Raw genomic sequence first — 14339 nt, forward strand, 5'->3', positions numbered from 1 at the left:
CCATAATTTCTATGTTTCTATGGATCAAGGAGGAAAAAACTTACAAAATCCCTTCCTTTGGCTACTCCTACACAAGGCCATCTATTCTGGATTAACAAGTGTCTGTTTTTCAGCTGAAAATTGTGTGCACCTTTGCAGTCTGTCCATGTGCCATCAGATCCAATTCCGGAAGACTCCCTCTGGCTACAATCAGATCGAAGGACCTTCAAGGGAGAGTCCATTCCCCTGGGCCTATGACCTTGTGACCGATGTAATCTGCCTGAATACTGACCACACCTGCTGAGGGAAATGCTGATAAAGCCTGCCCCCCAAAGAAGCAGCATCCATCTCCATCGACACTTGAAGACTCCTGGTTCCCCTCTTGAAGATTTATGTATGCTACCTCTGTGCTTTGGTGGCCATTACCTTGACTGCCTGCCTGCCTCACTACCTGAGGTGTGAATTGGAGGACAGCTAGACGTATTGTCCTGGTTTCCATCCAGGCAGCTGATGGACCAGCTCGCTTCCTCAGATGTCCATTGTACATGAGCAAACAGCTCCTGACAGTGCACGCCTCTCCAAGCCTGATAGACTGGCATTCAACGTCAATATGATTCAGGCTGGGGCCATCAAACCTACTCCCCATTCCCAATGTCTGATAGCTAGCCACCAGTGCAGTCTCAGCTTTGTCAACTCCAACAGAGGCAGTCTCACAGAATAATCTTGGTACTGGGGATTCCACCTGGAAATCAAGGCCCTTTAAAAAGGATGCATGTGTGTCCTTGCCCATGATACTAGATCTAAAGCTGCTGTTGTGAGGCCTAAAGACTGACTGTTAGATTTCTAGCCATACCCAAAGCTTGGATCTAGCTACACAATTTCCAAACTCTTTAGTCTGTTAGACAAACGCGACCTATCCTAGTATCGAACTGAGCTCCCCAGAACTCCAGTGCCTGAGATAACTGAAGATTGCTTGTGAAAAAATTGACAATCCATCCCAAATTCTGTACTACTCGCTGAGAAGCCGAAACGCTCTCTTGAAAGGACTTCACTTATCAGCCAATTGTCTACTTAAAGGTGCACAAAAATTCCTTCCTTGCGCAGTGTCGCTGGTTCTTGGGCTATAGTTAATCCAAAGGGCAGAGCCTAAACATAAAATGGCAACCCAACACCACAAAGCACAGGAAGCGCTGATGATCCTTCCTATGGAGGCCAGGAATTCCCTGCACCAGTTCCAACTGAAAAGTGCTACCATCCGGAATCTGTTGACCCGCTACAGATCCAGAAATGGTTGGCGGGACCTATCCCTTTTGGAAACACAAAGTAAAAGGAATAACAATCTCATATGATCTCTTGCGACTTGGGCCTATATTGTTCTCTAACAGCTGAGTTAAAAAACAGACTTAGTAAGTAGACTCCAAGGGCAAGAGATGATACAGCTGGCTTTATACCAGGGACTGCTGGGTTCAAGGTTGGTGCTTTCTGTGCAGAGCCTCACAATGACTCCCCAATAAATCTGGAATGGGCACTATCAGACAATGTAAGTAATAACTGTCGTGCCAAGTGAAGTATCCGAGGACTGACCTCAAATGAACCCCAAAGTATAGCTTTAGAGGAAGCAATGATTTCCAGCAGTTGCAACAGAAGGAAAAAAACATAATGCCTCCACCTCCATACCAGACTTGTCAATAATAGTGCTCAAACTAACACCTGAAGCACTGTTCTCAAGACCATAAAAGTGTTGTTGCTGACCCTGAACTAGGGTCTGCCTGTTTGGGAGCTAGTGCTTTATGCCAAGAGCTACAAAAGGGCAGCGCCTGCTTCAAAACTATGCTGACTCTTAAAAACAATACCATCTACAGAACTAATTTCACCCTTTAAAGGAAGGTTGAAAAGATTGCTTTAAAACTGGAATCCACAGTCTCAAAAGCTTACTGGTGGATACTATAAAAGTTACACCCATAGCAGATGATTGCCTACTGTAACTGCTACATACTCTGTGTCTAGTTCAAACTTTGAGGAGTCCTTCACGGACTCTACTTGTATATACTGTCACTTTTTTTTTGTTTTTGAGGATCCAAAGAAGATATTTTGGCTAATGAGTCACCTCCCATAAAAACATTTCCTTTATACAAGTGAGATAATTTGGCCAGCTGATAGTTACCATTAAAGAGCTCTCTGAGAAAATTAATAACTTACTACCTTCATCATCTCAGCAAGGTTTAGCACCCTCAAAAACTGGGAAATAAGGGATGCCAGGTCCTCCTATGAAGAGAGACAGAACCACAAATACCATCTGCACTGTCAGGGAAAAAAAATCCTCTCATGCAACTCTCCCCATATGGGCCTCTAATATACACAAATAACATTTTATGAAACTGAGGTCCCAGTCCAAAAGGATTCCACACTCTATGGGGAGTCAGAACAGCTGCAGTGGACCTCAAATACACCATTTCCAACTATACAGGGATCTCAGGGGCTGAGGAAATAAATCTCTCATAGCCCCGTTCCATTTCCATGATTGCTGGGCCTGCCTCACTAATCACTGGGCTGGTGGGAAGAGAAGAACTAGCATCTTCTCCTGTTTACCACAAAAAGTTTGCCCGAAGGAGTAAAGCTCAGAACAGATCTTGGGATTAAACTGCACTAGCTGATCACACCTAAAATCTTGCGGGAAACAGGAGCAAGAGGAAAAATCTGCCAGAGGCAGAAGCAAACATTGAAGATCTATCCTGTGGTACTGAGAGAGGAAGGCCTTATTTCTTTCTTGCACCCCCTCAGCTCCAACATGGCCACCGTTACTGAGTTTGCTAAATGAGAACCAATTGAGAAAAAACAGCCTGCCAGGTAAATAGCAGTGTCATGGCATCATTCCCCCTTCCCAGGGAGAGTGCTGCTTACTATTGTTGAACTCAACCTGGCCCTGCAGCTGATGCGGCAAGTGTAGATGCCCATCCCAGCTAGCAGCTTCTTCAGGCAGTAAGTTGCACAGAGCGAGGTTTCCTTCCCATGCTCTATAATGACTGCCATGAATGCTGCACTGATTCACCAACCCCCCCCCCCCCCACCCCCACCCCCACCGGAAGACATCGCCAAGAGCCAAAGGTACACTCCCCAGCACTAATCATCCTTTGGAATGGCCTCTCTGACTGCCGAAATTCTGTCCCGGCAGGAGCTCACACTGCTCTCTTTTTGTTTTTTGGTTCCACTAGAGCCTATGCATTAATGGGCCCGGCAAGCCAAAGGAACAAGCAGTGTAGAGACAGAGAAGAGAGGGGAAGAAGGGGAAAGAGGGTCAAAGCAGAAGCCTGAGCCCCCAGCTAGAAGGTAACAAATTCCTGAACCCCCCCCCCCTCTGCTTTGACCTAGACTATGCCCTATTGAAGGAGGGAGCACAGGGTGACACTTCAGGGGCTGTCTTGTAGACTTTGTTTTGCTTTTTAAAACCAATCTGCACATCATGCTCAACAATAGGCATGAGAGCTAGTTTTTCATCTCAGGCAGAATCCTATGCATAGTTTATCTATGCGGCCTAACCAGACTTTATTCCATAGCATGGGATGCTTGCCTATCATTTGTGCACTACTGAGGTCCGGAGTGTTATCTCTGAAGAAATTGATTCTTGCACTGCACAGACTGGCGCATTCTTGCAATGCCCTTTGTTCATATATACAACATTGATGAGGATAGAATATCTATACATGCAAATACCCCTGATGCCGCCCTATTGAAAGAGGGCGAAACTCGGCTGGAGTCGGGCTCATTTGCATACATTGTTTCTACACAATAAAGTTGTATAAGATCGGACATTTGGTTGCTTATTGTGTACTTTTGCTCTCACGGCTTTATTAAGCAACCTTCCTTGCTGCTTTTATATGTATCCTGGGACATTCATAAGGTGTTTGCAGGTCATCCAAAACATGGCTGCATGGGTAGTGTTGGGGCGCACGAGGCGAGATCTAGTGGCATGCCTATTGAAAAAACTACACTGGCTCCAAATAAGATGTCGCTGTAAATTTAAAATGTTATCATTAGCCTTCAAAATTCTGAAGGGAAAGGGTTCACCACAGCTAGAAAATCGTATGTCTTGGAAAAAAGCAAGCAGGTTGCAGAGAATGCAACATCAGTTTCAATTGAAGCTTCCAATCAAGACATTTCATTGCCTTAGACTCCAGAATACAGCATTCTCAGTATTAGTTCCAAAATTATGGAATGATTTGCCCCTGATGGTCAGGGAGGAACAAGAACTAATGAAATTCCGTAAGAAATTAAAGACATGGTTGATGATCAATGATACGATCTGAGGCAGAGAAAGAACACTATTTGTAATTTGTATGCAATACTGGTTTATTATGTTTTATGATTTTAATATGATGTATATTAATGTATTTATGATTGTAACCACTTTCAGCAATTTGTTTTTAAATCGGTTTAAAAATGTCATTAAATAAATAAATATATGTGGCTGCGTGGAGTTTGAAAGCCACTCATATTTTTGAAAATTGAAAGTATGTGCATAAATGATTTCCCTGCCCTAGCTCTGCACCTAGGAACATCTCTTTGCAGTATACGTAAAAGTTAGCACAAAATCACTTCTATAAATGACCCGGGGCAATTTTCAAAAAGCCTATTTGCGTGCATAATTGCTTTTGAAAATTACCTCCAACAAGTACAAATCCAATATTCAGAGGCAGGAAATTATTCCTGGTATCATTCATAGCACACCAATGAGCAATATATTAACAATGGAGACCTCTTAGTGCCTGAAGGCCAGGATATTCTGGAGCCACTAATGTAATGATACAGATGATCATGCCAAGTGAAAGGAAAGCCAGAGATCAAATGTGGTTTGTGGCTTTGCACCAGAACTAAACTGGGCAGACTAGATGGAATTACAGTCTTTATCTGCCACCATATCCTATGTTTTTATATTTCTGTGTTTAAATATATCTTTCATGGAGAAATATACTAAAAATGTGCATGTTAATGGCGATATCCTACAGTACCGGCATGGAGTCAGATCTAACTGGTTACCAGGGTGCTCACACCATGCACATGGTAGGACTATGATGATAGACACTCATGTTCACAGCAGTATAGCATCACCACGGAGAATGATAGTGCCATTAGCAACCTGCAGTATTAAAATTTAAAGGCCAGACCACAGAAAGGTTCACAGTACACTGATGCAGATGTTGATAGTGACGTGGTTTTGCCCTGCAGATAGATATTAAACAAAGCTGTTCGTAATACAATATTTATTTATTTATTTAAAATCTTTTATGTACCGTCGTTAAGTTATTTACCATCACAACAGTTTACAGGAAGGCACATATAGTAACATTAATTATTTAAACCAGTTAAAACGTTATAGAAGTACCAAAAATGGTTCGGTAAGTGTATTCTAATATACAATTATATGATGAGTTTGTTTGTCTTGTCCTTTTGATACATGTGTCAAAGTTTAACTTACATGTAGGTCTCTCTTGTAATTCAAATTCTATATCAAGTTATCAGAGAGATGTTGGCTAAAAATACTAAGCACATAGTAAAACTAAGTGCTGAGTTTGTGGTGCTTGCCTTTATTTATTTTCTCCGTTCTCTTTGTAAATATCACCACTGACACAAGTGTTGATTCAAGTTTTGATCTGCATACTGATGCAATTTTTGGACACGCATATAGTTGGAATTAGTGGGCAAGGAAGTAAAAGTTTAATATGGATGATGGGCCAAGTTCATAAAAAGAGGAAATTCTTTAAAAAAAAAACCCAAAACAACAACCAACCCCCCCCCCCCCCCAAAAAAAAAAAGGACCTTTAATGCACTTGCCTCTCAACACATTAATAGATTTTCAACATGTTGAAAAAGTTAAGTTATGGGTCTAAGAAGTACAAACTCCCTAGCATATTTTTGCACAGCTGAATAAAGCATAGATGGACTCCAGGGTTCTGAAATCTCTTAAGTTATTATATTTCTAAATGAAATGTCATAGAAAACCATTTGTCATTTTATTTGTGATATGACGACAATGCAAAGGGCTACAGAGTTATGTGTATTAGATGAATGTTATCTGAATTTTATATTGTTTGCGACTTTATCTGATAGTTAGACCCACAATGTTAGATGATGATTTTCTAAATGAGCTGAGATATACAGTTGGCACTTTAGCCTAGTAATCGGAGGACAGAGTGGTCTAAGAAAGCTTGCACATAGTTATCAAATTTAATGCAAAAAAGGTTTAGAATCCTGCATTTGGGTCACAGAAATTCAAGGATGTAATAAATGATGGGAGTGAAAAACTGATTTGCACAAATCAGGAGAGAGACTTCAGGTGATATCTGATGGTTTGAAGGCAGTGAAACGGTGGAAAGGTAGTAAGCAGGGCCAAAGGAATGGTAGGAAGCATAGGGAGTGGCATAACTAGTGGGAAAAAGAAGGTGATAGATAATGCCTCTGTAAGAGTCCCTGATGAGATCTCATAATGGAGTATGGACTCTCCAAAAGGATACAGAGTTGAGAGTTCAGAAAAGGGCAACCAACCTAGCAGAGTCTGTACCAAAAGACCTATGAAACAAGATTAAGATACCCAAATATAAATATGTATATCACAAGAGCAGAGAAAAGAGGGGAAATATGATAGAGACCTCAAAGGTACAAATAATGCAAAAGAAAGAAACCTTTTTCAGTGGGAAGGAAACTCTAGAACACAAGGTCATGATATGAGACTTTAAGACGATAGACTCAAAAGTAGCATCAGAAAATATTACATCCCAGAAAGGGTGCTGGGTGCATAGAATAATCTCCTGGTTAAGGTGACAGAAGCAAAAAGAATTTAAGAAAGCAAAGAACATGCATAGACAATTCTTAGTAGAAACAAAGGGGAAGCCAGAGATTCAACTAGGGTCTACAGCATAACAACTTAGGCAGATGAGATGGACCTTACAGTTCTCATCTGCCATCATACTCTGTGTTTCTATCAATCCTCCAGATTAGTATGAGCCGTCCACTCATCAATCAGGGGACAATTTTCAAAGGAATTTGACTAGGTTAGAAAGGGGTTATTTGGGTACATTCTCCAGGTTGAAGATTCTCTCCTATTAGCAGCTAAAAGAGTTGGGCTTGAAGGCAGCTAAGATAAAGTGCATGCATGGGATGCATTTTGAAATCCTTGCGTGAACTCTATACCTGCTAATACAGCTGGCCCAAAGTCCTCCCCTGGTCTCTAATTTTCAAAGAGAAACTCTGTGGGGCCTTTCCTTTAAAAATTAGTTTGAAGATATGTAAACTGTCCCTCAACGTATAATCTCCCTCTGCTATTTCGAATTTGCAGCAGGGACTTTGTAGTCATGTGCTTACTTTTGTATAGCAATAGATATATAGTGGTCCAACTGGAATTTAACAAATAGTAACAGATGCAGAGACATCTGTGACATAAGTATTGAGGTATCATAGGAATAATTGCTTCAGTGCTGTTTTCGTTTTTATAAAACATATTCTGCTAGCAATAATTCCTCCCTGCAGACACCAGTAGCACATAGAATCCTCCTGGCTTCAGCTAACCTTATTCTTGTTATTTGTGTAGATTAAATTAGATGGTTACCATGCTGGGTACAGGCAGACACTCTTTGTGAAACATATGCCTGCAGTGGAATACGGTCACGCTAAAAGGCTTAGATGCATCTGGAGCAAAAAAGAAAAAAAAGAGGATAAAGAACAAAAAACATTATGAAACAGCGAGTGACAGATGTCACCTGACTCTAAGGTCTCCATTATTGCTATATCTCCTCTATATAGCATAGAAGCTTTAAGTTTTAATAAGAGAGTGCTGTAGGTTTTCAAGAAATCACATCAACAGAGCAAAGAGTTTGTGCAGATATTTGCCTTTAATTGTCTTTTGCTGATAACAGAACAATGAGTCACACTTGTGGGTCAGAAAACCCATCTCGCTTCCAGAGCTTTCTAGAAGAGAGCTTTAAGAATGTAAGGGTAGCTCCCTGCATGCCACTAAACCTGACACACATCAGTTTATTAACAAGAAAAAACGTCCTAAAGAGAAATAAGAATAACTCCAAATAGTGTGATTCACCGTTCTGCTGACATCAGAGAACAATTATAGGCAAGACATCATAGGGTAGATTTTATAATGTGCGTGCGCTTTCCAGCGCGCACACATGGTTGCACTAATGTTATAATCCTTGCGCGTATTAAGGAGCGGACTGAGAGGGAACGTCCCTACCTAACTTCCCCCTTCCCCTCTCCTCCCCACCCCCTAAATCTACCTATTCTTTTTTTGTTTTGTTTGTTTTATTACTTACTTCAGGGCCCCACCTGAAGTAAATTGCGTGCGCTGGCAGCCGAGTCTTCGGGACAGCGATCAATGGCACTGTCCCGGTCTGCCCCTCCACCCCGCCCCTCCCAGAATATGCCCCCCGGACCGCCCCTTCGAAGAGGCCCGGCACTTATGCGCGTACCGGCGTTTACGCGCATGGCAGGGTCCCCTGGCACACGCAAGGTCTGGCCATGCGCGTAAACACCAGAATTTACGCACATAGGGCTTTTAAAATCCGCCCTTATACTTTCTGTGATGACAAGCAGGAATAAGCCATACTTGTGAGACTAATCAGCTAAGGATGGACTTCAAATAAAAATTCATATCAATGGGCAGAAATACACAGAGATAATGCTTTTGGGAAGCATAAAAATACATATAGCTAACAGAGACAAGAGGTAACAGAACTTACGACACCTGCCTGGTTAAGAGTCCTTCTGTGAGAAAACCAGCATATTTACAAAAATGCTAATATGTACAGGCAAGTTTTTAGCTTGGCCTTGAGTTTCTTTGTTTAAGCCTCAAGCCACGGATGGATGGGGAGGGAATTCCAAAATTCAGGGGCTGTGACAAATCTCTCTTTTGTCTTTTTCTCCTTTTCTACAATTTTTTATTTCATTTATTGGCACCATAAAACATGGTGCCAATAAATGAAATTTTTTATTTCATTTATTGGCACCATAAAACATGGCACACAAGACAGAAAGATAAAAAGCATTGTGAGCTATTTAACCCCCCCCCCCCCTAAATAGCAAATATGGTGGCTAAAAATTGCCCACATATATTGCAAACAATGAAGGCTACTAAAAATGGTTTCCTATGCGGATAGAATGCCACATTGTGGCCTTACAAATTTCTTTTAAGCAGGCAGACCTTAGACTGGCAGCGAAAGTAACCATCCTCCTGACAGCATAAGCTCTGATGTGCCCTTCTAAGGTCAAACCTACTGGGTCATAGCAATAAGTGATAATTTCTGCTACTTCAATTTGAAATGATGCATTTGTCACTGGAAGGACCGGTCAGGTGGTGTAGAAAGAAATCCAACAAAAGTTAGGTGATCTTTTTGAGTTTTAGGCTTCTCTAGACAGAAGGCAACAGCTCTTTTGCAATCCAGTGTGTGAAGTGCAGTTTCTTCGTTACATACGGTGAAGGAAGAATTATTGGATAGCTAAAACAGATTAAGATGGAAATCTGACACTGCCTTAATTACTACTCTGTTATGATGAAGTGTACTATAAATTGGATAAATCACTAAGGAACGGAGATCACTTAATTCTGTGAGCTGGTGACCAATACCAAAATGTGACCTTCCAAAAATCAAGAGGGTCAAAAGGGGCTTTTATCACCTGGATTAAAACCATGCTAATGTCCCATGATGTAGCAGGCTTCAATAGGAACAAGGCCTGCATGAACCTGCAGATTAGGACATGAGCAGAAATCATTTCTACAAGGTGCATCACACCTGTACTACAATGGATTTGTTCATGATAAACATATTAAAAAATGGTCCCATTCCAAACCCCTGTGGAACCCCCATTTATCACCTTTTTACAATTCGAATATGTGCTAGATGCGAAAAAATAAAACAAACTGAAGGTGAACCCAACATTCAGGTCAATCCAGTAACGAGTGGTAGGAAGAGCTGCATTAGTGCCCGGCGCACCCGCGGTTGCCGCACACAAAGTCCAGCTCACCTACCGCTCGATCCTGTATGTAAATAGCTTGCAAATGCAAGCCGCGTCTGAGAAGCGTCCGTGAAGCATTAGGCCCGCGCACCCAGGTTACTGTATAGGCGCTGTATAGCGCTCTATACAGTAAAATGGGTTGCGCGGGCCTAACGCTTCACGGACACGCTGGTATCTGTCATTTCAAATGTCATTTGAAATGACAGGTACCAGGAAGTGGACGGTTCTCCGACGCTCGGGATTGTCAGCCCTCTCTCCCCTCCTCCCGAAGCAAGGCGCGAAAAGCAGCCTTGCTCCGGGAGGAGAGGAAAGAGGACTGGCAGTGTAAAGCGACGAAGTGACTTACTTTTTTTTGCAGCCCCCCTCCGGAGATGGACATCGGCGAGGAGGACCGCGGCTCCCCTGCCTCCAGCTGCCCGCGAAGATGGACGCACGGGCAAAAGCGGCCCCTGTGCGTGCAATTGGGCCGCTCAAGACGTGACGTCACATGCCGTGACGCCAAACGTCATGACGTCACGCCTTGAGTGGCCCAATTGCACGAATAGGGGCTGCTTTCGCCCATGCAGGCGTCCATCTTCGCGGGCAGCTGGAGGCAGGGGAGCCGCGGTCGTCCTCGCCGATGTCCGTCTCCGGAGGGGGGCTGCAAAAAAGTAAGTTGCTTCGTCACTTTACACTGCCTATCCTCTCTCCCCTCCTCCCGAAGCAAGGCTGCTTTTCGCGCCTTGCTTCGGGAGGAGGGGAGAGAGGACTGGCAATCCCGAGCGTAGGATTGCCCGTCCTTTCTCCCCTCTCTCTCTTGCAACTTTTTTTTTCGCTTTTTTTCGCTTTTGTTGCTTCGGGAGGAGGGGAGAGGACTGGGGCTGCCCCGGAGACCAGCACCCATGGACGCGGCCAGGGCAGGTGAGCGGGGACTGGAGGAAAGTTTGCCGCCTACCCTTACCCCTGCCTCTAACGCAGGGGTAAGGGTAGGCGGTAAGTTAGCAGGTTAAATGAGCGGCAAAACAGCAGGGTAAAAAAGCGATAGTCGGGGCGCGCGTTACTGGATGGTAGGGAATAGCTAATTCGATCGTTTACATGTAATATACATGCCGCGTGCGGAAGGGGTTACCCGGGGATTTAAGGACGCGGTAAGAGTAGGTTAAAGGGGATTGTGGATCGCAGGAAGGGCTAACGCGGCCGGAAATTGAGTAGAAAGCGGGTTAGGAGCGGGGTAAATGCGGCCGCACTTTACTGGATTGACCTGATTGTGAGGAGGCGGGCGGTATTCCGGAGGACTAACATCCTGCTGTCCTGTGAGAACACCTGCTACAGGTAAGCAACTGCGCTTTCTCCTAGGCCAAGCAGGATGGTAGTCCTCACACATGGGTTAGTACAGAGCTCCAGACTGCCCCACCAATTAGAGAGTTTAACAGTGACCGTACAAGGTACCAATGGGCTCAACACAACTGTGGCGCTGTAGGGAAACAAGGACGGTCTAGTTCCCACAAGAAGCACGAGTAGAAAAATTGGGTTCAAGTCTGGAACAGATTGCGAAGGATGGACTGACCAAAGGCACTGTCCTGCCGTCCATCCCTGTCTAGGCAGTAATGAGCCGCAAACGTATGGAGGGAACTCCAGGTTGCGGCCCGGCAGATTTCAACGACTGGGACTGCTAGCTGATGGGCCACCGATATCGCTATAGCCACACAGAGTGAGCCTTCACCTTGCTGGCTAGCTGGAGGCCTGCCTGCGAATAGCAGAAGGCAATACAATCCGCCAGCCAGTTTCCCAAGGTCTGCTTACCAACCACTGCTCCCAGTCTGTTGTGGTCAAAAGATACAAAGAGCTGGGTGGACTGCCTGTGACCGGTAGTGCAATCCAGGTAGAAGGCCAGGGCCCTCTTACAGACCAAAGCTGTGAAGCATCCGTTCCCCTTGGTGGGAGTGAGGCCCCGGAAAGAAGGTGGGTAAAACGGTGGACTGATTAAGGTGGAAGTCAATCATGACCTTGGGCAGAAACTTAGGATGGTATGCAAAACCACACGATCGTGGAAGAACTTCGGGTATGGTGCATACTTAACCAAAGCCTGAAGCTCACTGACCCTATGAGCTGAAGTAATTGCCACCGGGAATATGGTCTTCCAGCCGAGGAACTTCAGGTCAGTGGACTGCAACGGCTCAAAGGGAGGCCGCATGAGCCGCACTAGGACAACATTGAGGTCCCAGTATGCGACAGGAGGCTGAAGAGGGGGCTTCAGCTGTAGAAGGTCCCACATGAAGTGGCCCACCAAGGGTTGGACGGGCGTGCCAGCGATACCCTAATGGTTATGCGCTGATAGTGCTGAGGTGCACTCTGACAGAACTGTCTGTAGCCCGGATTCGGTTCGGTGCCACAGGTAGTCCAGCAGCTGAGAAAAGGTCTAGCTCGTGACCTCTGCACCAGATGGAAAAATGTTTCCGCTTTGAGCTGTAGGACTTCCTGGTTGAAGGTTTTCGGGACTCCAACAGTGTAGTGGGCTGAAGGCTTCACCCTGACAGAGGACAATCTGAAACTCCTGCCAAACAGGACTTCATGTACCAGAATTCCCTGCTTCATGACGGGTTTACTTACAGTCTGCAATACAGCTGTAGTTAGGACATTGAGAAACTCTCTGTCAGCACGTTTTCATTTTTGGCTTCGCTGTTCTTATTCTCTGATAAGCTTTCACTGCCTGTCAAGTCTGCTAGATTAGAACAATGAATGCATTATGTGCAGGACAGTATTACTACAGACTCGTGAATTCCTTTCCAGAACTGCAAGTCCCGGCAGCCTCTCCTGCAGAACATGGGAGAAGTTTCACGAAAGTTCCAGGGTGTCTAGGGAGGGGGTCAGTAGCCCCTCAGCCGGGATATGCTTGCTCAGCAATGCGTAGAACGCATGTGTAAAAGATAAGAAATGTGGAATGTATAAAAGCCAGCTCCTGAAGGGGAGGGGCACGCAGATTTCTGAGCCATTGTTCTCAGCTGTGTCTTGCATGCAATAAAGGTCTTTCTTTTCGGACCAGTTGTCTGGGGCCTCTTTTCTGACGGTAACATCAGGACCTTGGAAACAGGCTGAGAACTGCAGAGGCTGGAGGATCTTGCACAACATCCAAGCTGTGAGGGACAGTGCCCGGAGGTTGGGATGGCTCAGGGTGCCCTGATTCTGCGAGATAAGATCGGGCGGCATCCCTAGTCAGACAGGCACCCATTTGAGCTTACTTAAAGGTCAAATTAGATATTTAAACCTGAGATGACTAAGAAATACCCCTACTTTGCTTTACACTAGAAATTTACACTTCAACTTGTTGATGGATTTCAGTGTCTATAGCGCCTGGTTTTTATCTTGGATTCCTTTTCAAATATGGGCACTAGATGTGGATATCGTCCATTTTGAGAAATCTCATCAATTTTAATTGATCTGAAATAAGTATACTGGTCGAAGAACTACATCACTCATTTTATGCAATGCCTTTGATGAATTTCAGCTGGTCCTTGTGTCTTAGTGATTTTCACATTGTCCTGTTCTGTTCATTGTTTTTTTTAAACCATTCTTAGGTTACACATATCTAATTCTGTTTAACATTAAGGTCTAGTGCCCAAATACAGATACTGTTCTCTAGATCAAGGGGCTGAAGAATATTTGATGTACAGGACCCAGTCCACAGCCATGACAAAATCTTGTGAACCACCATAGTATAAAATTCCAAATTTAAGGACTGCAATCTAGTAAGGTTGCAGTCACTCCAGTTTTTGCATCTCTCAACTACAAAAGAATATTTCTACAGGTCCTGCTTAAATGAAAGAAATAAAGCCAAATTATTATTGTCAACATCAATATTGTTATCCATGAAATGCTAACTGTACCCTTGAAATGTATCTAATATTGCTTCAATCTCATTTCATGACTCACTGCATAGAGATATGAAATCAAGTGAAACCCCAACGGTAACCAGGAATAATTTTCTCTATGCAAGTTCTCACACCACAGATAAATCAGACTTAAATATACAGCTCTTCATAAATCCTTTGTCATTGCATAATTTCAACTAACAGCTCTGCGTTCTCATTTTCTCTTCTAAGATTTTGTTTTAAATAATGCATTGCAATTTGCTGAATATGTATTTGTCTTAAACTGATTTCAAGTTATAATAGCTAATGTGAGCTACCTGTCAAAAGGGTTCTACGGAATACAAAATCCTAAAAACTGTAGATTTCTAAATGTCCTACCTGAAGGGAGTATGGGAGAAAGACAGGATTCACAAATATTCTCTTCTGCAAAAGAAAACATACAAGTTATATTGACAAAGACTATTGCTATTTACTTTTTAAAAATCTTCCACTTCCTTC

General features: G+C 43.7%; 1 protein-coding gene across 2 annotated transcripts in view; it reads right to left on the reverse strand.

Annotated features, from left to right (window-relative positions):
* Positions 1 to 14339, reverse strand: part of VPS41 (VPS41 subunit of HOPS complex) — a 413500-nt gene that overhangs the window by 14336 nt on the left and 384825 nt on the right. For both annotated transcript variants that reach the window (XM_029589524.1, XM_029589523.1), the window contains exons 27-28: positions 14220 to 14264; positions 7580 to 7659 (exon numbers count right to left, since the gene is read on the reverse strand). In XM_029589524.1, coding sequence (XP_029445384.1) covers positions 7580 to 7659; positions 14220 to 14264 — 125 coding nt within the window. The remainder of the gene's footprint in view (positions 1 to 7579; positions 7660 to 14219; positions 14265 to 14339) is intronic.

Source organism: Rhinatrema bivittatum, chromosome 2, assembly GCF_901001135.1.
Source record: "Rhinatrema bivittatum chromosome 2, aRhiBiv1.1, whole genome shotgun sequence".
Lineage (NCBI taxonomy): Eukaryota > Metazoa > Chordata > Amphibia > Gymnophiona > Rhinatrematidae > Rhinatrema > Rhinatrema bivittatum.